We start from the raw sequence: 27,796 nt of genomic DNA, 5'->3' as shown, positions 1-27,796 counted from the left end.
ACGACTTCTTTACGAGTACAGAGGAAGTATATCAACATCCAACATCACAGGAAGCCTTCTGGTAAGACTCGCATTAATGCATTATACTTGTTGGCTGCTGCTTTGTGTGTGGTGTGTTGTTTTGAGGTGCAATCATTCGAACAATCAAACATGAAGGCTCTAGCAAATGAAACCTGAAGATGTAGATATTCTGGGTAAAGGGTTTGTCTTTCCCTTTTTTAGTAGTCTGACAGATCAATTACAACCTCCGCATTCATCTTAGGTATTAGGACCTATTTCGGGAAACTTTTAGTAGCTGTATCTTTCAACAGAATCTCTAACTCTCCCAAACAGCTTAGATTATTACCTAGATTCTACAAATATGTATATGTAGAATCCATAAAATAAATTAGAAGCTAGAAGCTGAAAAACCCAACTTCTTCAAATTCTTAGAAACTGGATACTAACTAGCAAATTATGAGAATCTTAAGCTCCTCATTTCATCTATGATTGGCTTGCTTTAACCATGCGAAAAGAGGTAACAATTACGTAGTACTCCCTCCGTCCCATATTATATGGGATTAGGGGTTAAAAACGTGTCTCAAAATATAAGGGATCGGGTAGGTAGAGTACTAATGCAAACAAACATCGGGCAGGGAGAGTACTAATGCGGACAGAGAGCTGTCGGTGGAATTTGTCCCTACCTTATCCTCTCACCGAGTCGCCCATCGACCACCGCTCGTTCCCCTCCCGATTTTCTTCGCTTTTTCTCTGTCCCCTCCATCAGCGCCTCCCTCCCACCCGCATCTTCTTCCACCTCCTCCCATCCATCCGAGCTCCTTCCCTTCCACCTCCCATCCGTCGACGCCAACGCCGGTGGTGCGGCGGCCAACCTGGCCCATGCGCCGCCGCCACCGGTGCCCAACCTGGCCCGTGCGGTGGGGGCACCGCCGGGGAAGCGAATCGAGGTGGTGTGGGAGCGGGAGAACACGCTGCTCTCGTTCGGCCAGGCCGCCGCGCACGCCGCCGTCGCCTTCGTCGAGTTCAACGTCCAGGTATATATATACAGCGCAACCGAGTTTGATGTGCGTGCTTCCATTTCCACGTTGTTGGTAGTACCTGTGTTTGTTTTGGATCTTACATTGGATGTCAGTTTACGCTTTGAATTGTTTGATTTTGACACCGCTGCATCGCAATGCAAGATTTGGAAGCTAGCGTGGGTATGACTTGGATGTAGCCATTGATTGGTGTGGTACTGGACATGAAATTTGCAGCAACGTTCTAGCCAGTGAACTATATGGGACAAGACTCACAAGTAGGAGTATCAATTTAATCGCATTTAACCAGGATCTAGATGCCACCATGCTAAATTGGTCAAGAATGAAGAATGGAGCGATTTTAGGTGGATGTTTTGCAGGGATGTAGTTATCCATTAGGCAAAGTGCTAGGATTTGAAGTTGCAATTCTTGTTTAGAGCTGAAGAGGTTCTTAAAACATTGCCAACTACTCTTAGATCATACGGAGTACTAGGAAATTAACGGTGTTTAAAAAAACTGAAGTGTCAATTTTATTAATCTTAAACGCTGTTAGGCACATCCTATCTTAGATTCATGGTAGATTTAAAGGTTCTATGTTTCATTTTGATAGTTTAAAATTTAAAATTTTATAGGAATATAATGATTTAACATGTCGCCGGCAGCAGTTTACGGGCTGGCGGCAGAATGCGGCCTAGCGGCAGGGTTCGCGGGACGTGGTGGTTGCTAGGCAAAGAGCCGCGTCCAGTGGCGGAAGGCGTTTGTTTTGACGACTTGGTGTTTGTCCCTGACTCGGATGATGAAGGGGCTGGCAATGAGTTCAACTCACAAGGTTTTGACGACGAATTTGTGCCTGAAACACAACAAGATGTTCCAATCGAGGAGATTGGCATAGGGTTCCTCTCTTATTTATTTAATTATTAGTCCTTTCCATTCAATTTTGTTAAATTATGTGCTTTTTGATGTTCCATTTATTTCTCCTTACGGTGCAGCCATCCTGTGACAAGCAAATCAGGAGGGCCGCGCCAGCTCGGAGTGCATCCTCGCTTGGGGTATGTGATTCACACTAGATTGTTGATTTGGGATGGTTATGCATTTGTAGCATGCAAATTGAGTCACATCTTGATTTATATTGATTTGTCTTATCTTCTTTACAGTACAATGTTGCACGATTGGCTTCGGGCTATTTCAGAGTATGAGAAGCCAAGCATCGACATGGCAACCATCGAGAAGGCATGGGCCGATGAGAAAAAGGCAATCGCTGATGCGGACTATGAGGGAAATCCAAGCAAGGTGAACACAAGCTCCGAGAAGAAGGCATGTGTCGACGAGGGGAAGTCAATCTCCGATGCAGAAACTGATGATGAGGGCGTCGGTGTGCCTGAGAAGAAGGCATGCATCGCCGAGGGAAAGTCAATCTCCGACGCAGAGACTGATGATGAGGGCGTCGGTGTGCCTCGGAATTTACAGATGAAAGATTTGCACGATATCATGTTTCCTACCTGCTGAATGTGATTGTGTTGTGGTATTTTATTGTGGAAATGCACAATGGACATAGGAGTACTTAGTGCAATATGGATGTAAGACTACCATGTTTATAAGTGTACAAATTACCGTAGTGTTCCATATGGTTGCCAGACTAGTACGAAGTATTTTGTTATGGAAATGCCCTAGTTATAGTCATATACTCCTATAATATATTGTTCTAATGATTGTAGTATTGTTCCAAAGTTAGTGCTGAAATTAACTATGCAATGACATGTTCTGAAATGGGTTCAATTAAGTATTCATTGTTATGAAATTAGTGCTGAATTAAATATAGAATCACATATTGCTGATTGCTAAAACTAGTTATGCTGAATTACCTATATATAACAAAAGTCTGAAATCATATTTACAAACTCCATCGGAGTACGAAAAACAAAAGTATGGCTAGGCTGGACTAGTTGTTCAACATGGTCTGCATCACCACATACTTACAAACTCCATCGGAGTACAAAAGATAAAAGTATGGCTAGGCTAGGCTAGTTTAACAAGGTGTGCATTACCACATACTTACAAACTCCATCGGAGTAAAAAAACAAAAGTATGGCCAGGCTGGACTAGTTCAACAAGGTCTGCATAACCTTGTTGTAAAGTGCAATATCACAAGTCAGACTAGTAGGGAGCATGTCAAGCCTCTCCAATCGATCCTTGTTCATATGGGGTATCTTGTAGCCATTGCCTCCATCGGCTTTCATCACTTCTATGAAGCAAGCTTGTAGGGTTAGGAAAACCCTACTCACCAAGTTAGAATTATACTCATTGTACTCTTCGTCCACATTGCTGATTAATTCATCCATGTTACTACAATTTTTGAGGTATGTCTTCGATTGAAGAGAAGCAAAGAAACCCAGATCAAGCACATTCATGTTTGGTGAATTAGGGCGTTGGTTCATGATGCGTATGTCTAGGCCTACTTGGGCCACCGCGAGGGCAAATGCTTCGTCGTTTGGCAGAATATGTGTCCGTGCATTGTCTTGCTGAATCCAAATGGTCTTCCCTACATCTTCTCTCGGCCAACAAGAGGCAATAGTTGGAATAACCTTTGTAATCAAGAAAGCCCTACTTGTTTCTCTCGACACCGTAATAGATTTTGTGACCAATGTACCCTTCGGCCTGTTGCGACTACTCCTTTGTGCTGGTTCCTAACATATAGAGCAAAGAACAAGTTAGCTACAAAGTGACTTGAAAGCAATAAAAATAGATTGAATCAAGTTGAGACTTCACCTTCCTAACAAAGGGCCATATTCCTATTTTGACATCGAAGTAGCAATTTCCTTCCTCATCATACCTAGGCTTTGCAAGAGCTGATAAAAACATAACTTTATCTATGGCATTTTTATTTTGCACACATCTCACAGGTTCATCTTCATTGAATACAAGGTAGAAGGTCTTGTTTTTCATAGTGGCGTTGAACCATTTTTCATCAATATGCACAATGTTTTGCATGTCTATAAATCTTGGTTCAGCATTCAAAGTAGCAACATCTAGCATGGATACACAGAACTTGAGCCTTTGTTTTTTATTAGCTTCCTTCAAGTAAGGTTTAATGCTATTTTAGTGACGGCGAAGGGCTCCTTCTTTGACTAACCTATGCACCTTGCTTTTGCTAGCATTCAATGCGCTAGCAAGAGATCTGATGCTACACCTTAAGTTCAAAGGAAGTGCTAAAACCTGATCCAAATCAATGTCACTTCTTTTTCGGCCACAATTACCAGGCTTCTTTGATTTAAAGTCAACTTCAACACCTGCTGCTAAACATTTCTTCGCCTTTGTCCAAATGTCTTGTACAACTCTCCTTGTCACATCAACCATAGTTGCAATAATTGTTGTAGTATCTCTATCAACAAGTTTCCCATTGATAGTACTTGCAAGTAAAGCACCATAAATAGCTTTGTTCTCAGCTTCTGGTAAATATTTCCTTCTCTTTATATTGTCTTGTTGAGTATCTGCACAAAGAAAATATTTATATATATACATATCAGTTGGCAATATATTTTATACTTGCAGTACACTAATGAATGTCATTTGCATGTCATACCTTCCTCATCACTTGATGTATGGAGATCTTCATCAAAGACAACATCCATATAAGGAGAATAAACATCAAAATCCTCCTCGTCTGCATGGACAGAAAAGGTGAGACATGAGCTACTCATATGATATCCCCATCTGCATCACTGCTGATTACATATGAGCAAAAAATAATGTATGTACCTGCATAATTTGATTGATCTTGGAGAACATAGAGTCTGTCATCGTCAAATACAATATCATCTTCTCCATAATTTGCTGCATGACATGTGACGAAGATAAATTTAAAGTTGAAGGTTGTACAAAGAAACTAGCTAATGAAGTAGTGCATTCGCGCGGCTTTAACCACCCTGTCATGTGCTTTGTATGATGAAATATATAGAAAAGTGCATTATAAATTAAGTAACCATTCTTGACCACAAAAGTTTTTTTTTGCATTAGGTCATCTACCACAAAAAAAACACATGTTCCCATACCTATATGGGTCATCCTTCAGTGGTGTTATATATAAAGTTCATAATATTAATTTTTTGGATTGTTTTAGTAGTTTCTGATATTAAAACCAGCTTTATGAAATAAAACTTGAACTATGCTGATTCCAACTATTTAGAACACATGATGTACGCTTATAAACTTTGGAGATTGTTGGGCTAATGGCTGGTTATCATAATGAGCAAATAAAATTTATAGAGCCATTTATGATCATCATTTTTGCACAGTACCACATAAGAGTATATATATGACTGATGGCTGAAGTTTACAACTCTTGACTAAAAGCAACAACTGATTGACACTAATAGCAAAGTTGCAAAGCTCTGTGTTATGCAAAGAAGTAATATTGGGCTTGTTAGTTTATGAATTTGTTCATAAATTTTGATCATACAAACTTTGCTACTTTCAACATTTATGTTTCTGTTATTTCAGCAGAAGGGAGGATGGGAAATGTGAGTAAGACCATAACTTGCTTTGCATTAAGATTTTGATTCCATACCTGGCTCCATGTTTAGATGACAAATTTCTTGTGCACTCCGGCCATTGGAGAGTTCAACTGCTTGCATGGCAGGGTCTGGATGTTCATCTTCATGAGCACCAAAACATTGGTTGTCAGGAAGCTCTTCATCTTCATATTGGAAGGCATCTTCTCCTTGCACAGCAGGATCCAGGTTAAGGTCAGGGATCCCATCACCTTCATCTTGTAGCACTTCTTGCACACCAAGATCAAGGTTGAGATCAGGAATCTCATATTCCTCTTCTTCCATGGATTAGTTGAGGGTCTCTCTTGGTGTAATGCTGGAGTAGGTTGCTAATATGAGTGTAATATGAGAGCTTTGGTTTTTAGACCTGTGAGTGAGAGCAAGGGAGTGAAAATGGCGGGTTGGTTCTGAGCATCAAGTTTAAATTTTGAACAGCTAATGCCTGTGTATTTGTGGCGCTAATGTGTAGTGCGTGTGAATTTTGGGCAGCAAAGAGGTGAGTGGGATTTAATTGACTCTTGTCAACATATGCATTAATGTCATTGTATACTGAGGAATGCTTACTCTTTCTTTGTGCCAATCATTTGCTGGCAAGCTTGTAAACCCAAATAGTCTCTCACTGCTAGTGCCAGTACTAAGTAAATGAGGGGTACATGCATCTTTCGCCAACCTCCTTATTTTGGATGAACAGTGTCCAGTCCCATATAATGTGTGTCGGTGATATGGGCCCGGGGGTATCAGATTTAGAGCGAGGAGGCTGCCCCACGATGCCACGTGGTCCTCCCCGGAGGGGAGTCAGGCCCGAGGTAGGGTGGCGGCCACTCCTTCCCAGAGACTGGATGGAGGAGGCTGCCCCCCGATGCCACGTGGCCCTCCCCCGAGGGGAGTCAGGCCCAAGGTGGGGCGGCGGCCACTCCCTGGCCGAGACTAGAGGGAGAAGGCTACCCCAGGCGCCACATGGCCCTCCCCCGAGGGGGTATCGGGCCCGAGGTCGGGCTGCAGCGGCCCCCTCCTGTGACTAGGGGTCGGGCTCCCCCGACCCCCTCTCTAGGTCACCATGTACGGTGGGTTAAATGTCCGCCTCCAGGTGCCCACCTACCCGCATTTATGGCGGCTCGAGTAGTCGCGCAACGCCGCATTTAATGCGGTGTGCAATGCACTCCACCGGTCTGTGACCGGTCGAATGACCGATGGGACTAGGGTAGTGCGCCTGTGCGCTGCTCGTGTGTCAGGCGACGTGCAGCCTGACATGTCCCATCAAATAATGATGGTGAGAGGTTCTCATCCTCTTATCCTAGCCAGAGTCGGTCCTCCCGCTCTGGTCAAAGTAAGGCTCCCGTTTCCCGGTGTAATAAGAGCCCAGAAGTCCTCACCCATTAAATGGTGACTAACAGGGGCACCCCCCGTGTCAGGCAGCAAGATTTGACAGGCCTCATCAGCAAGATGACGTGCGCTTGCTTCCCAAGTCAAGAGACAAGACATGCATTTAATGCAAAGATTGTAATCCTTCTCCACTAAGTTATGTTTTTGGGCCCATGTGGTAACCCCTTGGAGATATAAAAGGAGGTCCAGGCCTAGTAGGAGGGGGGGCTGGAGCCCCTGATGATCAACACCTTCTACCCCAACAAGGAGATCTTGTAATTTCTCATAAGATCAGCTAAGCACAGGAGCAGGGTATTACGCTTCTTAGCGGCCCGAACTTGTATAAACCTCTTTTGTCTCATCGTCTTTGGGGGGGGCTAACCCCCTCAAGATCACACAGCTCCGCTCACCAAGCCCTCGAATCTCACCCGCTGCCCCCAGCCGAACTCACAAATGGGGGCCTCATGGTTCCCTGGTGGAGGAGTTCATTCTCCGACAATGTGGGACGGAGGGAGTACCAGATACGCACAAGCACATAGACTTGCTTGCGGTTTCCTAGAGTAGGGTAAAGTGGCATAAGATTTAACATAGGATTATGCTTAATGGGGGAGTAGAAACTAAACGACGTTTGAGTCTTCAATCTCCTCTAACCCCCCAAACCCCCGAGGACAGTCTCAACTCTCTATCTCAAGTTCTCAACTACTACCTCCATATTTTAATGCATGGCGCCGTTGACTTTTTTTTCAACGTTTGACCATTGTCTTATTCAAAAAATTTATGTAATTATTATTTATTTTACTGTGACTTGATTCGTCATCAAATATTCTTTAATCATGACATAAATATTTTCATATTTGCACAAAAATTTTGAATAAAATAAATGGTCAAATATTTATCGAAAAGTCAACGGCGTCATACATTAAAATACGGAGGGAGTAGTTTATAGCATTAAATATATTGTCATTGAAGAAAAAAACTAATATAGCAAAAGAGTTATTAATAAGAAAAGAGGAAAAAAATAAAGTAACCATTTAAGAGGAAAAAAAACCTTTTCGTCTCTCACTGGGCCGTCAATAAGGCGTTTGTACTTGATGGGTAAATGGACCTTTTGGTCAGAATTACTCTAATCGAAGAATAAAAATCATAAAGATCTAAAAAAAAACATAATGTGCAAGATCTATTCCATATTCAATATGAATGAATATAAACATAATGTGTAAGATCTACTCCATATTCAATATGAATGAATATACTAAACCAGACTTTTGCATCATAAAGAAATTAGCTTTACACGGTACAGACGTGTAGTCACCTTTCTCCATATATACGCTGCCCAGGAGATGCTTGGGCACAAAAGGGGCGGGGAAAAAAACAGAAAGCGAATCGAGCATTACTGAAACATAAGCAAGATAAGAAAGGGAGAGAATGTGTAAAGGAAAACAAAGAAGGAGAATAGCCGATGGGTCAAGGAAAGGCACACATGCTTGAATGTTAGCTGGATAGATACCTCGCTTTGCTTCCGTTGCATTTTTTCTTCTCTTGTTTTTCATGATGATCAAGACTCGAGGGAGAGCAACGTCCATTATCCATCATTTTGTCTTTCGTCTCGTGGACTAGTCTGTTGCCTTCTTTTCTTTTTGCTTAATTATTGTATTGTCTTATACCGCTTTCAATTACTGTACATGGCTGTACTTTTGTGCCCCATTAACTCTCCCAATTTTTTTCCTCTTTATTAGCTTGTACTATACTACCCCAAGTCCCCAACCTAAAATAAATAAGTGCATCTTGTCCAATATTTGATCGTTCGTTTTATTTAAAAAAATTATAAAAAAATAAAAAATATCACACATAAAGAACTATTTATGTTTTATCATCTAATAACAATAAAAAATACTAATCATAATTTTTTTAAATAAGACGAATCGTTAAACGTTGGATATAGACAGTATATAATTATACTTATTTTGAGACATTTAGAGTAGTTGCTTGCTGTTTCTTTTTCTTCTCTTTCTTTCTTATACCTTCCGGTTCCACAGGCAGACTCATCGTATGGAGCGGATGTCGTATCATAATTATATCATATATTAGAACTAAACACAATGGACACATGTTATGCTTATAGACCACGTATTATGTGCATTCTTATCCGTCCTCCACATGCACTCACACCTCACCTGTCGGTGGGGCCAACTAATAATTAATACTCCAACAGCTAACCAAGCAATACTCTATGGCAAAATATCTTTATTGTACTCTAGTAGATTAGATCACTAATAAAAAGTAGAAACTCTGCTGCATATTACTCCCTCCGTCCCATAATGTTGCAACCTAGGATGGGATGAGACCCACCTAGAACTACGAATTTGAACATGAGGACCCATCTTAGGACTACGAATCTGAACATACATGTCCAGATTCGTAGTCCTAGGATGGGTCTCATCCTGACCCATCCGAGATTACAACATTATGGGACGGAGGGAGTAGTCTTCTATCTTAAGCTGACTCGATAAAAGTACTACTCCCTCGGTCCCTCCTCCTAGGTTTAGCTCTTAAAATTTAGCCTAAAATATAACATCTTATTCATCAATATTTTTTTTCCAACTAATCCTAAATCTTCACCATTTAATTTTTCTATTTATCTTTACTTCTTATCTAATTAGATTTTCTTTAATTTACTTGTACCTATTTTCTTATTAATAATCATGTCCAACTCTAAAATTTTTATATTCTGGAACGGCCTGCATAGTGGTGTGAGAACTTTGACCTTTGATCCATAATAATTATTTAGTGAATTGAGCTAGTGGTGTTGAAAATTCCATCCATTAAATAATTACTCTTGCATACTCAAATCAATGAATTAATAAAATGTAGTGACCGTGCCGACGGAGGAAGACGAAGACAGGAGACGGTTACTGGAGTTGAGTACTCCACCCACCACACCACACAAGAGAGAGAAGGGTTGGGGTTGGGGTCACTCTTTCCTTTTCTCTGTTGTTGTTGGCTTGATGATGAGCTGATTCGCATAATTCCAATTCCAATTCCAATTATAATTCCAAGAGGCTTATCATCAACTCAACTGAAGAAGAAGAAGAAGAAGAAGAAGAAGAAGAGGAGGAGGGTTGTGAACTGATTTGGGAAGGGAGGGGGAGGAGGAAGGCGATCGATCGGCGATGGGCACGTACAAGTGCTGCCTCATCTTCAAGCGCCGCTTCCGCTGGAACGACGCGCCGCCGCCCGACGATGTCCGCGCCCTCTTCGCCAACCACTCCGCCGGCGGTGGCCCCCACATGGCCGCCGACGGCCTCCGCGCCTACCTCCAGGCCACCGGCCAGGACGGCGACGTGGACATGGAGCGGCTGGTGGAGCAGATCCGGCAGCTGCAGGGGCGCGGCGGGCGCATCCCGCGGGTGGGGCGGGCACTCCCACTCCTGACGGTGGACGACTTCCACCGATTCCTCTTCTCCCACGAGCTGAACCCACCCATCCGGCACGGGCAGGGGCAGGTGCACCACGACATGGCCGCCCCGCTCTCCCACTACTTCATCTACACCGGCCACAACTCCTACCTCACCGGCAACCAGCTCAGCAGCGACTGCAGCGACCTCCCCATCATCAGGGCTCTCCAGAGGGGCGTCCGCGTCATCGAGCTCGACATGTGGCCCAACTCCTCCAAGGATGACATCAGCATCCTCCATGGCAGGACGCTCACCACCCCGGTCTCCCTCCTCAAATGCCTCCTCTCCATCAAGCAACACGCCTTTGAGGCCTCCCCTTACCCGGTTATCATCACGCTCGAAGACCACCTCACCCCCGATCTCCAGGACAAAGCAGCCAAGGTATATATAATCTTCTTCTTCTCTCTGTCTCTGCCTTGCTCGCTCACTTGCCAATGGGCCAGATGGTTCTTGAAGTTTTCGGCGACATCCTCTACTACCCTGACAAAGATCACCTCAAAGAGTTCCCTTCGCCTCAAGACCTCAAGGGCCGTGTCCTCCTCTCCACCAAGCCCCCCAGGGAGTACCTTCAAGCCAAGGATGGTAATGCTGCCACCATCAAAGAGGACGCCAAGGCCGCCGCCACTGACGATGCCGCATGGGGAAAAGAAGTCCCAGATATTCACTCTCAAATCCACTCTGCCACTAAAGTACTCCTCATATTACTAGCTTCTTCTTCTTCTTCTTATGCTCATAGTAGAGCCAGTTTCTTACCTGCAGGGCACACTTTTGTTTCATTCTGCAGCATGACCAAAGAGAAGATGACGACGACACCGATGAAGACGAAGATGACGAGGAGGAGGAGCAGAAAATGCAACAGCATCTAGCTCCACAGTACAAACACCTTATTACCATCAAAGCAGGAAAGCCAAAAGGTACTCTACTTGATGCCTTACAGAGTGACCCAGAAAAGGTTAGAAGGCTCAGTTTGAGCGAGCAACAACTTGCCAAATTGGCAGATCATCATGGTACCGAAATTGTAAGGTACGAATCTGCTAAGTGAATGAAGTTGCTCTTCCTTTCCATCTTCAGCATCAGTGAAAATGTTTTTTTTTTTTTGCACTTTATAGGCCATCTCTCGCTAACTCTGCTGAAATGCCCAATCTTTTTGGCCAAAACAGGTTCACACAGAGAAACCTACTGAGGATATACCCAAAGGGCACTCGGGTCACATCATCCAACTATAATCCATTTCTTGGTTGGGTGCATGGTGCTCAGATGGTAGCGTTCAATATGCAGGTGAGGTGCACTTCTGTTCCTGAGCAGTTAGTTCCAGAGTGATGGTTTAGCTCTTTGTACCTTATTTCCAATTCAGTAAATTCGGTGAGGAATCAATTTGCTGAATGCAGTTAAGTTTACATTTTATCTTATAATTATACCTGAACGATTATTATGGTATAATATAACTTCAGAATTGGTGGATCAAATTTGAGCAACCTGGAATTTCTGGCTCCATGTTTTCTGAATGCCTGTCAAGTTGTGACATTTGCCGCTTCTTTTACCGTTGTCATATTAAAAATACATGAAATTTCTTGCAGGGATATGGAAGAGCTCTTTGGTTGATGCATGGATTTTATAAAGCTAATGGTGGCTGTGGTTATGTGAAGAAACCAGATTTCTTAATGCAAACTGATCCAGAGGTTTTTGACCCAAAAAAATCCCTATCTCCCAAGAAAACCTTGAAGGTATGCATGCCTGTCATTCTTTTTGTTTGTGCTCGTCTGTGAAACCTGGAGACTTCACTGAAGTGCTGCCTTTCAGGTGAAAGTATACATGGGGGATGGTTGGCGGATGGACTTCACGCAGACCCACTTTGATCAATATTCTCCTCCAGACTTTTATGCACGGGTACGTACGTGGATTGAATTTCATACCGAAAACGGTTCGCTACTCCAAGTTGATGTGATATTATGGAGGTGACGATGGAAAATGGACTTGTGATGGGATGATGGATAGGTGGGGATAGCGGGAGTACCAGCGGACTCGGTGATGAAGAGAACGAGGGCGATAGAGGATAACTGGGTGCCGGTGTGGGAGGAGGATTTCACCTTCAAACTGACCGTGCCGGAGATCGCGTTGCTGCGGGTGGAGGTGCACGAGTACGACATGTCGGAGAAGGACGACTTCGGCGGCCAGACGGTGCTGCCGGTGTCGGATCTCATCCCGGGGATCCGAGCGGTGGCACTCCACGACCGCAAAGGGATCAAGTTGAACAACGTCAAGCTTCTCATGCGCTTCGAGTTTGAATGACCCAACACACCGACACTTTCTTTCTTTCTCGCCGCATCGCATTGCACTGTGCCTGTGCTTGTGCAGCATCCATCATTTGGTTTGGTTTTTCATGTTCCTGTGCATACGCATTTGTGTCTGTACATAGGCTCGGTCCTGTATATTGTTTGTGAGTAACATGTAATAATAAGGCTTCACGCCATGTTCATTCCTCCTGTTTGAACCCCTCCAAATATATTAATACCGAAGGTACAAAATATCTCAACGGCAGACGGTTCTGTTTGCAGGGCAGGAGTAATTTGGCAAGTGCGCTATGTAATAACTAAACTCGACCACAAAAAGACCATATACAGTTGAACCCCCCCCCCCTCCCCGCCAAAAAAAAAAACGTATGTAACAAATATCAGACATTCTTCAGGCACAAAAGTTCAATGAAAAATTTTAGAAAATATAGACCGCCAAAGATGAAAAGACGGCTAAGAATCTTCCCATTTCCCTAGTCAAGGTAAAACTGTATACTACATATCCAACTGCCCAGCTACAATGAATTATCCAAGTCCTAAGTCCTAACAAGGGTCTATTCCAGACCCATCTTGAACTTCAATGCCCACCTCCTTCCGGCATATAACTAATACAGAAAGGGAAGTAACCAATAGTTGATTGGGACGTCACATTCTGCAGAGACAAAATCCGCAGACAATTGCGTGTTTGTTCAGTTAAAAACAGAGCATTATAATGGCATTTATTATGATAAAACAAAGAGCCAAAAATTTTGAGATATTTACCACGGCTGCCGAAGAAGATTAGCTAACAGCGGAAGATTCCTGGGTCACTTCTGTCGTAGTATCTGCAGCTGAACTGCTGGTTTCTGCAGCCTGATTTTGGCTACTTTGTGCTTGAGGTGCAGGTTGCTGTTGATCTTCAGCAAGACCCAAAACTACCAAGGTAGACCTGCCATAAAATGGAAGCTCTGAATCAGATCCTGCCCTCGTGTACTTGAAATGGATAAGTAGCTTTTATGCTGGTAAGATATAGGGTTAAGTACAAACCTTGGAAGAGTTGATCGTACGTTAGGTTGGTTCGCGTGCTCAACCAAAGGTGCCTTCAGTACAGGATTCTTATTCAAGGCATTTTCAAGTTGAGGAGCTGGTAACTGATAAACCAAGTTTGATGTTATGAAAATTATTGGCAGTTTGGCACTATGATAAAAATGAACTCAAGAGCCACTAGCAGATAGCATGTAAAACAGCTAGCGGATGGTGCACATGCTACAGAGATTTTTGCATACAAGAACAAGTAGATTCTACGTAGAAGCAAAAGTGAGCCAACCTGCAGCAGCACACCATATGACTGAGGTTTCGTCAAGATAGCACACTTCAGGAATCCTACCCATAACTTGGGATACTTCCATATCTGCAATAATAAAAGATGACATGATATTTCCATATCCAAAATTATGTAAAACCACTGAAACTAAACTTAAAAAAAAAATGAAAACCTGCTTGCTAACAAGACGTGACATGATATCCATCACAAAGTCCACCTGAAAAGAAGGCTTACCGTCAGATTATAAGAACAAGAAACAGGTCTATAAGATTGAGAAATAATACCGAAAACTCCCAAGAGATTTTTCATAATAAAGAATTGCAATGCTCGTCAACTTCAATATGTTATCATGCCAACACTGTGTAATAAAGGAAGTTCCACATGAATATCTTTGATAGTTTGATGGTCCCAATCCTCCATCACCTTCGAGAGAGTGGAAAGGACATATATTACCATGTAACTGCTTTCTCATAGAATCAAGTGGATAAGTGCACGCACCAGATATGAAGCAAGCAGTTGTAAACAGTAAACACAAGTGATCAACTCTTTGCTTCTTAAGTGGCAGTAAAATACAACTAAAGAAAAATCATGAATGGACACTTTCTAATTGAATCAGGCGCAAGCACCAAAACCAGGAAAGGGAATGTGGCCTACTCAACATGAACCACAGGTAGATCATGTAACAGCATGACCGTGGCATTTCAACTTGATTTGTTGTACTATCAGCAGATGTTAACTATATATTATAACACCAATAAACTATCAGCCACAGTTAGAATATTGGGTTCATGCAGTTAACTCACCAATGCAGGAAATGCACCGATTGCTTGCATAACAGTTCGCATAAACAGCAACGGAAGTGGAATTTGTTCAACCTGAGGAAAAGTAGAGCTTGAGCAATGACCCAACAACTACATCATATCACAAGGCAGGTACATCTGAAAAGGCGAAAAATATGATCATATATACCAGTTGGTTCAGTGCTTTCGCCAAAACTTGTTGAGTGAATATTGTCCTTTGCTCAAAACAAGCAGCACAGGCATCAATAACCTATCATAAGATAAAATGAATTACCAAATTTATCAGTATATTAAACTAAATCGCCAAATGATCTATTTAAAAATATTGGAAACAGACCTTTTTGAGTGGTATTCCTTCTTTCTCAGGATCTATTACATGAATCGCAATCAAAATTTCTGATGGATCAAGAGAAGGCCCATTCTGCGGTGATCCCTGCAATAGTCAGCAAGTTATAATGTATCATAAGCCCGCACAAGCTGGGAAACCCTTAAAACTAAACTGAATCAATTTACCAAAACCAAACAAGTACACTGAACTTGCACTTTGCAACAGGCATAAAAATAAAATTTTCAACAAGTAAAACTGTAATATTTACATTTTACAGGCAGTAAAAAAAATAAACAATTACCATTGTCCTACTTTGAGAAAAATAATTAAATGAAAAGGAAATCATATCATGAAAAGAAAAAACATGAAGGAAAAATCAAACATGATAGATGAGCTGTGGAATCATATCTTATTGTCTTATTGAATGCTGCAAATTTGCAGCTAATAAGATCAATCAGTGTTTGCATGTAATATGGATCAGTTACGGTCTGATGGATTCTTGCGGTGTGTGAGTGCCTTTGAGTAAACTTTCCAGTATTTTTCTAGATAAAAATAAAAGCTCCCAAATCTTTATAACTGCAACAAGAAAACTGTGCCCTACTAACAGAAGACCAAAGTTAATCCACTTTGTTACCAGTTAAAGTCATGCATTATCTTCTCCCCCCAGTCAACTTTACATACTTTGACGACATAGTTGGCCTAAGAAGGATAGCTAAGCTACTGGATGGTCATTGAATACAGGTGAATTTTTGGGGTGGTGTGGCACTGCATAAGCTTCTTTCTGTATTCAACTGCAGAAGTCTAATATATAATACTCACGTGAAACATATAACCCCAAAAGGAGAGGGTAGAAACAAGGTTTTACTAAAAAAACATTAAAGTTGTTATTTTTTTACGTCAAAGGTGCAACGAAAGGATCAGCTTGGACATGAACTTAAGTTAATACTCAAATACAAATCACAGTTAAGGATCAGATAGAAAATTAACACAGCATGCACATATTTCATGCCAGACAAAAACTAACCTGCAGGATTCGAGAAAGTGCAACTTGAAACTTATCCAAGGGAAGATTAACAATACTGGGAAAAACAGGGAGGACCTGAGAAAAAGCACAATGAACAATAAATGTGAAACTATAATAATAATACAGGTGACATATTGATGCCTAGAGACCATAAAAGTTCCACTAATGCAACATGCCATGCATTGTCAAAGATTCTTAACACGGAAAAGTTGGATACCCAGATTAGTCAATTATTAAATGTTAATCAGCATATGTACACCTTCTAATTGAAACACTCCATTGCAAAAATTATTACCACAGGTTTTGCAAATACAATTCAAATAGTATAAATTGTGAGCAATTCAGCAGCATATGCTGATTAACATTTAATAAATGACAGTACACAACAGTCATTAGGTGACTGCAGGAAATGAAGACTTAAAGTAAATATAAACTACTGCATAAATTCTATAGTTCAATAAAACTAGAAATAAGGTATGCATGCTGCTGGTTCATTGTAATATCTTCAATGTTGCAAGGGGGAGAAAAAAACCTCATCTTTTGGCAGATGAGCCAAGACTGCAAAAAGGACCTCGATATCCTGCAAAATGAAGCCAGAATGTTAATAGTATCTCAGGTGGGAATCAGTCCAGAAACAAAAGTTGAACTCTGATAAAGATAAGTAAAGAACCTTTGTTTTAGAATATAAGTTCTTTACAGAGGAAATCAGATCTTGAGATGGCATTGCTCCATCGGTGAGTGTCTGTAAAACCTGTGTGGCGATGCAATTTCATGGGTTATGATGTATTCAGATAAAACAAACCTTTTAAGAAAATTTGATGAAACATCTTTTTCTGTACACATTTAAGCAGAATTTTGGATTTTTATCATAAAAGAACAACTTGCACCTGCATCAGTAGGTCCCGACTATCAGCTGGTGGGTCTGAGATGATCCCAAGAAGACTGGGAGATGAGCCTATTGTGCGGATCAGAATGGGTACTTGTCGATGAACTGCCTGAAAGGTATACAATATATCAAATGGATATAGTTTATTACTGATTGAGCCATTGGCATGGCAGAGAGAAGCAGTCAGCACAGACCTGCTTGGCAGCTTGTGGTAGACTTCCATATATTGCAAATACATGCCGAAGAAGGGAATGCTTCTGGCAAGTAAGATGTAAATTGCATGCTGTTAGTAAAATCCATAGAATCAGATCAAGATGTTAAACTTTAGTAAATACTAACCTTGGTGCACAAAGCAAAATAGAGTGACATCAAAGTTTGAGAATCTGCTACTGAAGACGATAAATTTTCTGAACCACCATCCTTCATAAGACACAGTTCATCCCAATAAGAAAAGGCAGCACTATAATTCACTTGAAAAGGAACAGAAATGTACTCAAGGTTATCTTCCAAGACAATATCAATTAAGTCATCTACAATTCTGCATATCTTACTCATCACTTTTTCTTTTTACATCACTTCGTAGGTTCATCTATATGACTTTATTCGTCTGTTTTTCATCTGTTTCTTGGTTTTAGTGTATTACTTGGTTGATTTTATGACAAAGTTCAACCGCAATTCTATTTAAGAATCAACTAAACTGTAATAAGTCCAGAACAGTACATGTGAAAGAAATTAGAGCATAAATCAAACCTTGGGTGCTTCTGGAGTAGACATTTCAGAAGCTGCTGATTCATCAGCTGGAACTACTTCCAGAACTGAATTAAGTTTTTCATTTGCAAAATCTTCAATCCTTTTTGAAATGCTTGCCATAGGAAATAGCTTATTTGCTACCTGTTATTACCAAATGAGAAACAAAATGGTTAAAATCACATAAATGCATGTTTCATGCAAGCACAAACAATTAGGTCAATTACCAAGCGTATTGCCTTCATGCGGACCTCATCTAGATGATGGATTGAACTCTGCAAGAAAAACTTCTACTTAGAATCATAAAAAAGGAACAAGCTATACTTGAACCAGAAAAGTAGCACTAGAGTACCAGTCAACAAAACCAACATCAAGTCCTAACCAGTATATAAGTTTCATTCATTGGTAATTGCACGTTTGGAGTTCAATCTGACGCTTATGTCCATAAAAGGGAAATAGAGATGCAAAACATTACTCATATTTTGAGTGTTCAACTGTCCTGAACTCTTCCAAGACACATGAAACAACTAAAACTGACATCATGTCAAATGACTCTTGCATGCTCTACCACTGAATCAAAAATCAAAATAGAAAACTTTCTCATGCTACCACAGGTGGAGTTCCTGACAATCTCATGACAGTTTGTGACTCACAAAAATCATGTGAGAAGAGCTGCACATCTAAGCAAGCGTATCGCACATTTACACAAGGTGAGTAAATATGTCATGAAGTCAGTCTAGCACCTGCAAAGCGATCTCCAGACATCTGTCTCGATTTGAAGGTCTTAACATGATAAGGTTCCAGACAGCACTAAGTCCTTGAGTTACCCTATCACCACTCTGCAGATCCTTGTCCTGCTTCTCATTGCTTCCAGGAGAACATAAGCCCTCTAGCAACTTCAATACACCCTCTGGTAAGTATGGTATCTCACAAAGTAATTTTCCAAGTGATTTATCTGAAGCCGGAAACATATCGCGAAGATTTTCAGCCTACGCCAAATAAGAAGTGGTTGGACATGATGCAAGAAAAACAATACAGTGACAAAGTTAGAGATATCATAAGAAGACATACAACAGTCAGAAGAAACGATTCATAAACTGATGTTGCAGTTCTCGATGAAAGGAAGTCTTGATCCTGTTCTGCTTCACGATACAACCTGTTCAGAATGCACAGTGTCAGCTCGTGTCCCTGCTCAAGGAAAGATAGTCAGACCATTGTAAGGGGTAAACTGATTAAAGCATGTAATTAGATAAAGCAACAGAGTTACATGAAACATAATCTGGGTAAACATTTTGATATAATAAATAGATAATGATCATCGTCATAGGCTTGCTATATAAATAAGAATGGAGGGAGTAGTTTGGTAAACTAGAATGAAGATAAAAAATGTTGTGTCTAGTTAACTGGTCAAGATATTGGCTTGCTAGTTGAACCACATACCACAGATACAGCGCCAGCCCTACAACTAGAAGTTAAAAAAAGTGAAGCTGAACAAACATATTTTATTTCCATAAATACTTTGGCAATGGAGGTTGGGGATATGTTCTTGTAATTGTCATGGTAGTTGTCAAGTATGATCTTTCGCTGCCAGTCTACCAGATAGGTAGCATTCTGTGCAAAATCCGTAACGTTTAGCAAGGTAATTTGGTTTGAATCAAAGCCATGTGGTTGAACTGGATTTTTCTCCCAGTTCAGTCACCTAGGCAGGACTAAAAAGCTTTCAGTTCTCTCTTTTTTTTGGTATGGACTAAATCAGTTCCCATCCAACACTTGTGTTTATAATAGAGAATTGATACCAGTTGCACCCAGTGGACCCAAAAAAAAAACTGTACAGAAAAGAAATTCTATGATTTTGTACACCTGTACCTCATTATTTACATAATCAGACAGTACATGCTTCTGGAGAAGCTCCCAAGGGTCCAACTCCAAAGGGAACTGCACTATCAAGTAGCATAATGTAAAAGGAGTGTAACTATGACAAAATACAAGAAACTGAAGCATCATTGGTTTAAACATTGCAGGCACTATCAATTAATTGCTTCTGCAAAGAAACTGTCAATGGATAAATTAACCAAACAATGGTGCACACAAAAAACACTAACCGAATTGAAGCAAAAGAATATTACTCTAAAGGAGGCAATGTAACATGTACCTCAACACCCAAGTGAGCAAGCAAGGGAAGACGAGCTATTGAACCACCAGATGCATCTTGTTTATCACAATCAAGAATCCGCAAAAATGCTTCTTTTTGAAGTAGATCTTTAGCCTCATCGCTGAGATCAATATTAGTCACAACCAACTTTGGAAGCACATGCTGTGAAGTAAGTGTGCTTGAATATGAGAACTGAGTCTGACTTGCTTCCACCATAGAAGAGCTTGGACTACGAGTTTCTGAAGATTGAGCCAAACTAAGACCAGCTGAGGAATTATCAGCAGGCAATGAACTAATAAAACTGCCACCATGCTCTTGGGTTCCTTGAAGTTCTGTTGAAGCATGGGAAGCTTCTGATGATTCTTGAATCTCAATTGATAACCTAGCGGCATCTGCAGTGGGTTCTTTAGCCTCTATAGTTTCCATATCAGATGGAATTGATGAACTATTACTATTCTCCTCCATAGGTACATTTCTTGAGGTAGGTCCAGGAATGGCAGGAATTGCTGCAGTTTCACCAGCAGCAGATGGCACAACAGCAGAATCTATAGTTTGAGGTGCTTCATCGACCTCTCGATCATTTTGATTTATTCTCTGAAGACAAAGTTCAATAAACAAAAGTCAAAGAAGAAACTCTAATGAATCAATAAAATCTAGATAAAAAACCAACCTTCAATAAAGATTCTAACAGAGGAAAGCATGCTGAAAGAAGACTTGAACTCGGAGCACCAGATGGCTGGCCAGCTGAAGGAGATTGTTGTTGGTCTACTTCAGGATGAGAAACTGGCAGGTGTTGCATGTTAACCATTACCACCTCTGCTAATAAGTCAGCAGCAATACTGGATGACAGGATTTGCAGTGATCCAGCCGCTCTGTCACCTTGAGCGGCTAATGCAGCAAACATACTAACTAATTGATATACAGCTTCAGAATTTCCAGTACTTGCAGAGTTGGACGGGCTAGATGGGGTATCAGCAGAGGTTAGCTCCACATTATTCTTTACATTTTCAGTATGTTCTTGATCATGATGTGATTGCCTAATTCTTTTGTTGGAACGATCACCATCTTCTGGCGCATTATCGATGTCATCGATCAGATTACGCTTGTTACTGTTATCTGTGCTTGTTGTCTCCTATTAAAATTGGACCAAACTTAAGGGGTAAGAATATACAAGCATTGTAAATTTCCTATCATTATTCCCTTTATCCCTATTAATTTAAGAGAGCGATATTGGATATAGAGGTACAGTATATACCAGAGGCAATGATTCTACCCTGTTTGAAGAATGTTCTATCGAATCAGCCTGGTTGATAATATTTTGAGCTTCCAATAGGCGAGCTCGCCACTGCAAAATGGAAATTTCGGATTAAGTCATTTAGAAAATAGTAAAGAACATGCTATTGATAAAAGAATGTGTTCCATTGATAAAATATGAAGTTAGTAATCCCGACATCAGTATATGAAATGATATGCATGGGTAATTTGCACATTTTGATTGGTGCCCTCCTTTCATTGAGGCCAGCGGTTGTTTGTATCATAACCAATCATCCCTAGGAGTCCAGACAGGTGGACAATCTCCTCCCTCAAGCCTAATACAGCAGAACAAGGAAATAAAGCATGTACCCAGCCTAGGCTCACATGAACAGGATGCAAGGCGTACAGGAAATGAGCATGGTTCAGCAGAATAAGGAAATAAAGCATATATATCTCCCACATTGCCATGACACTACCAAATATGCTGCCTCCCAGGCTGCTAAAGCTGACACTAAAACCCCACATATGTTGAAGCTCATGCCTGATTTAGTGCTGCCTGACAAATTGCCACCGCCTAACAACTGCGTGATGTTATTGTCTCCCCAAGAAACCCCAGCTTGTTTACTGCCAAAGTCCAAACTCTCCAATATATGATGCTGGCACTGGTAATGAACTTATCTATTGGAATGTGGTTCCATCAATCAAGAAAGGCAATATGCAAAATAAAGAAAAGAACTCTGATATTCCCCGGGAGCTGGGAGTAATTGCTAATTTCGATTATATACGGTTAAAATGTCACAATGAAGGAACTTATTTTATGCTTAGTTTATGGTTAGAATGGTACAATAGACATAATTGGTTTAGTTTAGTTCTTTTTCACCACTCCCATAATACATGCATCCAACCAAAGTACTAAACCATACTCACTCATTCATCCTGCATCCACAATCTAACCGAACTAGTAACCAATCAAAAACATTGGCGCCTTCCAGGACAAATGAGACCAAAGATGTGATTAACTGAGCCCCATCTAGGAAACCCATAGGCACCTAAGCGACCTAACATGTGTATACAGTATGCAAAACTCTTGAGTACACTGACCAAATAAAAACAGCATAGCCTCTTACATAATAAATTAATTAACTACAGTTTTTAAGCACATAATGAAATAGGCACGGAGTGATACATGTGAAACCTGCCAGTAGAAAGAAAGGTTCACCGAGAAAAAGTTAACAGACAATATCAGATATTATGAATGCAACATTTATAAGTTATAAGTTACTAGTTGTACAAGCTAAAAGAAATACCGGCTCTGCACTTGAATGTGTACATTTCAGGCATGCAGCAAAGGCACTCTTCAAAGCATGGAAAGCACCTGGGACTTGCACTTTAATAATGGAACTTGCTGGATCCAAAGAAAGTAAAACTGGAAGTATGCGTCCGTAAAATGAAGGTCTTCTTTGCGCGATAGCTGAGAGGCTGAGGGAAATTCATGTTAGAGGATGAGGAAAAAATGGTAGAAGATAAAAATATAACATGGAAGAAACCTGCACTTTCTTCTACAAACAGAATGAATAAATGTTACAACATCCTCATACAGGAAATATATTTGTTCCAAGAATGGTAAGAAAGGTAATATATAGAAAAGACAGTGGAACACAAATGGATGAGACAAACCTAGTAACAAAGACAATGATCATGGAAGTACTGAGTGATTTTACTTTAGGAGGCTTAAGCTGTTCTAGCAGCAATCCAAGGTTCTGGCTGGCTTCCATTGCCAGATCTCCAACATTAAGCAAAGGGTGACCTCCTCTCAGCCACGCTACATTGAATCCCATATCTACAAAAGGATTTACAGATGACAGACCATCATGGCACAACTCCAAAATATTGGCAAATGTTTTTTTTTTTGGGGGGGGGGGGGGGGGTATGAAATGCCGTGTATGTTATACCTTCTGTAACTTCAATTGGTGGATCCGGTGGGGTATCAAGATCAGGGGTGTACAATAGAACTGTTTTTTCAACAAATTTAATAGCCAGTAACCTGGCTCCTTCATTGCTCATCGGCTATACAGCAGGTTACGCAGATGTAAGAAATGGCAGGAGGAGAGGATGAAATTGACCAGCCACGAGGAAAAAGATAGTGCCTTACCTGAAAGGCCATGTGTGACACAGCAGATTTAAGCTTGAGCAGTGCCTCCCAGGATAATTTTAATGAATCATCAATGCCACCACTTGAGAACAAGCCCTGATATCAAATCCGGCAAACCAGCGATGTTAGGCAAAGTTCACCCACACAGGCTGCTCGAAGAGCTTCTGATAAAATTACCTGAATAACTAGCTGTCGTAGTACTTTGGCAAACAAGGTTGTTCCTGTTTTAATAGCTTGCCTTGCGACCGCAGGTGTGTCATCGTTGAGAAGATGAAGCAGACAAGGCATGACATTGGGAAGGTATGCCATGTGTTTTGACCCAACCTCACCAATCATCCTATGTCGGGGTAGAATTGACATGCACATGTAGCAAAAAAACCATGAGCATATACGAGCACAGTGAAAAGCGTGGGCAGAGTATTATAATTTCTAATAGACGCTCTTATGAACAACAACACCTTGAGCGAGCAGGCTCGTGTACAGTATTGTTAATAACTAGCAAGCGCTAAATTATCATTTGTTACTGTTGGTGAGTGGTAAATAGAAGAGTGGAAACTTAGCATCGAATGTGTGTGGAAATAAAATTACAGAGTGACTCAACGTTGACACCTAAACCACACACAATCCAAATATAAAAACCTAGGACGGGAGGATGAAATTGGGAGGTCCAAGACCAAGAGGAGAAAGGGACACTGACTCGGCGACGAGCTTGCGGACGGGGCTGGCCTGATCGGCATGGAGGTCGGCGATGCGGGCGACGAAGTCGAGGAGCGGAACCCTGCGGAGCTGGCGGAGGCGCGGCTCCATGGAGGAAGGCAAAGGCGAGGGGTTGGGATGGAAGGTCGGCGGGAGGTCTTGGGCAGCGGCCACAGCCATCGGAACCCTAGCTCCTCCGCTCCGGCCGCCGGCGCTCACTCCGCCGTGCCGCCTGCGGATGGGTTGGGCTTTCCCTTTTCTTTTTTTTTTTAGAATAATATGAATATGGGATGGGTTGGAAAATGTAAATGGGCTTACGGTGGGAGGGATGTCATCTGGACTTAAATCATCAGATATATGGGCTCAAATTTGAGATGCACATGAAATAGGAAATAAGTCCACCTGTCATCCCTCAACTTTACGTCGAGTTTGCCAGAAATTTTCACCCTCCATCTTGACAAAACGGGCCCATCTCGCTGAGTCACCACTGACCGGGCCTATATGTCAGTGGATAACCTTTCTTCTTCCTCCAATCCTCCTCTCTCTCTCCTCTACTCCTATCACCCTCCATATGTAATTGCTACAGTATTTGAAACAATATATAAATGTAATGAGGCATTGAGGTGTGTATATAATGGATATATCAATATGGCCTTGTCCAAATTGTCACTAGCTTTATGCTGCGTCTTACAAAGTACAGCACGCACGCACATCAAATCTAGCTACATATCCTTCAATACATGTATGTATACTCCTATATATCCATGGAAAGAATTGTGACCTCCATATCTCCACACGGACACGCACATATATATCGATTGATCGGCGATATATATAGGTCTCTTTCTATCTGTCTGTGGATCGAATGTTGAATACATGTCCAGGTCAGTCGCAGCTATCTAATTAAGCTAATTTAAGCCTCCGGGCTTAAAAGAATTGAAGGAAATGTAAAATTAATTTAGTTAGCAGGGTCGGTCTGGTAGTAGACCACATCTCCGGTGTCGCTGACATAGTGGTCGCGTTTCAAGCTCCGGGACAGCGCTCCAAACAGGTGTAAGGGAAAAGGCCCAGACTTGTCCGGCTCCCTGTAGTATTTCCCCATCACACCCTTTGCTGCTTCCGTCTGCACATTTTCATCACCCATGCTTCTTAGTAATTACTCAGCACTACGTACTGATAAACATCACATAGCATAATTTAATTACTAGTACTCCGCATGCACTGCAGAGACTAGAGCTTACCGCCTCAATTAGATGGTAATGCGGGATTTGGGGGAAAAGATGGTGAATGACATGTGTCCCGATGTCGTGGTGGATGTTGTTGATCCACCCATAGTCCCTGTCCACTGTCGTCAGTCCTCCCCGCAAATAGCTCCATTCCTGTACATATCATCAATCTATTCAGTACAAAAGTGCAAAAGTGAGATTATTATTATTTGGATTTCCTTGAGTAATTCTCTGCCTACGAACATTTTCTAAAGAAAAAAAAAAGAAAAAAATTCACTGCCTCACAGTATGAATTCTGAAAACGATGCAGCTCTCTAGGAAAAAGATGCATGTATACAAAAGTTGTGATCCAACTTGCATTTGCATCATGGACCACAACGTATTGTGATTTTTTGTGGACAGAAGATCGCATCTTTGCATTATCATCTAGTTTCTATGACTCGTTTAATCACAGGCTCAGGTCAAAGTCCCTTCCTAAATTGACTATTTTTGACAAGGTAGTTATGCCTAATCTTTTTTTTTCTACGTACTGCAATCAATCGATTACTAGATCCAACGGCATAAATAAAAGTTGCAACCTAGCTTATTCATTCAGTGTGTGAGCCATGCATACATATATATTGCTTGATTTCTGAATATATTAAGCATGCATATAGTGTGAGCGAGTTTAATTAGAGAGAAGAAATGATGTATATATGCATGTCGTCTAATAGTAATTGATAGTAAAAAATGTTAGTAATTAGTTAAACGGACCTTGCCACGGTACCAGGGCAGCTTGTCGTTGTGGCCGTGATGGTGCAAGTAGGTGACGAAGTCCAGCCACATAACAAAAATCTGCAGAGAAGTAGAATTGAAATACAAACTGATGAGAAAAGAAAGCAAGGTAGGTTTTGTTCCCCACATCCACAAAAGAGGAGATCGAGGGCAGGCAGAGGATAGAGGAACCCAATCCACAGATCACATCAATGAACCAACGTATGTATGTAGGGGGTAACTACGTACCCAGTAAGGGACAAAGTAGAGGTTGAGCATGAGGAGGGGTCCCATGAGGAAGGTGAGGCCTGCGAGGAGGGCAGCCATGGCCACCCAGCACGCTGTGGATGTCAGCACATCGTTCCTTTCGTTGGGCTGGAACAGGTCGCTGCTGGGATGGAAATGCGAACCAGACTTTCCTGGGCTCCGAGACCACTGCATGCATGCAATATATCCATCCATTCATCATCGTCTTAATCATCACATCACATATAAATATATATAATGGAATAATGAACGTAGAGTACATTGTTATGCTAGTAATATTAGTAGAGTACTAGAGTAGCAATTAATTAACCAGGTAGAATGGGTAGGCGAGCATGGGGAAGGGTATGGAGAAGCGGAGCATCCGGGTGGCTCTGTTAAGGCTCCTGTACAGCCGCTCGGGGAGCTGCATTTTGGATTGGATTGATCAGATTCATTTGCAATGGGGAAACCCAACTGGAGTAGTTGCAATTAAGTAGTGAAATCGAGAAGGAAGGAAGGAATGCGTACGGGATGCCAGGACTCATCCTTGTCGACATGGCCATGGTTCTGATGATGCGTCCTGTGGCTAATCCTCCAGCCATGGTAGGGTACGAGGATGGAGGAGTGGAGTATGTGGCCCATCACGCTGTTGAGCCTCGAGTTGTTGGAGAAGCTCCCGTGCCCGCTGCAATTCCAATTCCATGAACGAATTAATTACTACTAGTGTAGTAGAGTGGAGTAGGAATCAAAATGGAAATGAATACCGTCGTACCAGTCGTGGCCGAGGACGAAGAGCGCCCAGAACATGGTTCCCTGCGCCGCCCAGTAGAGCGGCCAGGCGAGGCAGCTGTGGAGGCGCGCGGCGGCGGCAGCGAGGGCGAACACCACCACCACGTCGCGCAGCACGTACCCCATGGATCGCCAGGGGTCCTTCACCCAACAGTGCTTGGGGATAGCGGCGCGGATGTCGGCCAGACCAAACGGGGGCGCCGCGCCCGGGTCGAAGTCCTCACAAGGAGGAGGAGGAGCATTATTTTCATTGTCGTCCTCCTCCACGGTGGCCACGCGGCTGGTGGGTGCGGCCACACGGAGGCGGAGGCGGACATTCCCAAGTGGGAGCGCAAATGCAATGGCGCGACGGCGGCAGGGGAGGAGGGGGAGCGGCGCGACGCCGGAGAGTAGCAGCCGGGCCATTCTTTCCTTGGTTGGTTCTACTCCAATTGGTATTGGTAAGCTGCGCGGCGCCGCCCCCGCCTGGGTTTATCAACGCAAAAAGGAAAGGAAAACCCAACTGGGTTGCCGGCCCTATCTATCTATCTATCTATCCATCTGTCCGTATCCCACTTTTGGGAACTCGTCGGCAAACCTCAGCCTTCCCTCCACTCCATCCAATACCTCATCACCTTCCAAACCACCCCACCCGTTACACTCCCAACCACAAACTACTCACATCCCCATTTCTCTTCCCAAAACTACCTTCCACTCTTCCTACATACTAGTATATCATTACATTCTGCTGTAATACAACATATTACTATCTTTCTTTCTTTCAAAAAAA

At 42.0% G+C, this 27,796-nt stretch overlaps 4 protein-coding genes across 7 annotated transcripts; 2 read left to right on the top strand and 2 right to left on the bottom strand.

Annotated features, from left to right (window-relative positions):
* The first annotated feature begins 662 nt into the window (after positions 1 to 662).
* Positions 663 to 2,696, top strand: LOC9270019 (uncharacterized). Of its 3 annotated transcripts, none has more exons than XM_015790727.3 (4): positions 663 to 1,034; positions 1,679 to 1,909; positions 2,006 to 2,065; positions 2,171 to 2,696. In XM_015790727.3, exons 1-4 carry the CDS (start codon positions 880 to 882, stop codon positions 2,520 to 2,522), a joined length of 798 nt encoding a protein of 265 aa, XP_015646213.1. In that variant the 5' UTR covers positions 663 to 879; the 3' UTR covers positions 2,523 to 2,696. The 3 variants fall into 3 exon arrangements, with proteins under 3 accessions (XP_015646213.1, XP_015646214.1, XP_015646216.1); XM_015790728.3 differs by having other exon boundaries at positions 725 to 1,034; positions 1,682 to 1,909; XM_015790730.3 differs by lacking the exon at positions 1,679 to 1,909 and having other exon boundaries at positions 725 to 1,034.
* A 7,123-nt stretch (positions 2,697 to 9,819) lies between these two features.
* On the top strand, positions 9,820 to 12,863 carry LOC4344391 (phosphoinositide phospholipase C 2). Its single transcript, XM_015790978.3, has 7 exons — positions 9,820 to 10,761; positions 10,824 to 11,069; positions 11,165 to 11,403; positions 11,541 to 11,658; positions 11,958 to 12,104; positions 12,181 to 12,267; positions 12,376 to 12,863. The coding sequence occupies exons 1-7, from the start codon at positions 10,096 to 10,098 to the stop codon at positions 12,667 to 12,669; spliced, it is 1,797 nt and encodes a 598-aa protein (XP_015646464.1). The 5' UTR covers positions 9,820 to 10,095; the 3' UTR covers positions 12,670 to 12,863.
* LOC4344390 (uncharacterized) lies at positions 12,864 to 24,289 on the bottom strand. 2 transcript variants are annotated; one of them, XM_015790973.3, is made up of 28 exons: positions 24,015 to 24,289; positions 23,495 to 23,654; positions 23,318 to 23,413; positions 23,118 to 23,232; positions 22,843 to 23,005; positions 22,473 to 22,644; positions 21,167 to 21,256; positions 20,582 to 21,043; positions 19,912 to 20,505; positions 19,626 to 19,694; positions 18,831 to 18,947; positions 18,503 to 18,748; positions 17,987 to 18,034; positions 17,763 to 17,903; positions 17,352 to 17,432; positions 17,207 to 17,269; positions 17,014 to 17,121; positions 16,797 to 16,877; positions 16,659 to 16,706; positions 16,127 to 16,201; positions 15,112 to 15,207; positions 14,944 to 15,024; positions 14,778 to 14,849; positions 14,147 to 14,191; positions 13,978 to 14,061; positions 13,698 to 13,801; positions 13,434 to 13,599; positions 12,864 to 13,323 (listed from the first exon to the last, which is right to left on the bottom strand). In XM_015790973.3, exons 1-27 carry the CDS (start codon positions 24,191 to 24,193, stop codon positions 13,452 to 13,454), a joined length of 3,738 nt encoding a protein of 1,245 aa, XP_015646459.1. In that variant the 5' UTR covers positions 24,194 to 24,289; the 3' UTR covers positions 12,864 to 13,323; positions 13,434 to 13,451. The 2 variants fall into 2 exon arrangements, with proteins under 2 accessions (XP_015646459.1, XP_015646460.1); XM_015790974.3 differs by lacking the exons at positions 12,864 to 13,323; positions 13,434 to 13,599; positions 13,698 to 13,801; positions 13,978 to 14,061; positions 14,147 to 14,191 and adding an exon at positions 14,198 to 14,397.
* A 350-nt stretch (positions 24,290 to 24,639) lies between these two features.
* Positions 24,640 to 27,474, bottom strand: LOC4344389 (omega-3 fatty acid desaturase, chloroplastic). The gene is made up of 7 exons (XM_015790979.3): positions 27,011 to 27,474; positions 26,767 to 26,923; positions 26,570 to 26,662; positions 26,242 to 26,427; positions 25,993 to 26,073; positions 25,255 to 25,392; positions 24,640 to 25,136 (listed from the first exon to the last, which is right to left on the bottom strand). Exons 1-7 carry the CDS (start codon positions 27,430 to 27,432, stop codon positions 24,972 to 24,974), a joined length of 1,242 nt encoding a protein of 413 aa, XP_015646465.1. The 5' UTR covers positions 27,433 to 27,474; the 3' UTR covers positions 24,640 to 24,971.
* Positions 27,475 to 27,796: the final 322 nt, after the last annotated feature.

This window comes from Oryza sativa, chromosome 7 (genome assembly GCF_034140825.1).
Source record: "Oryza sativa Japonica Group chromosome 7, ASM3414082v1".
NCBI lineage: Eukaryota > Viridiplantae > Streptophyta > Magnoliopsida > Poales > Poaceae > Oryza > Oryza sativa.
Note: the sequence above shows the minus strand (reverse complement) of the source record. Positions and strands in the feature narration are given on the sequence as shown.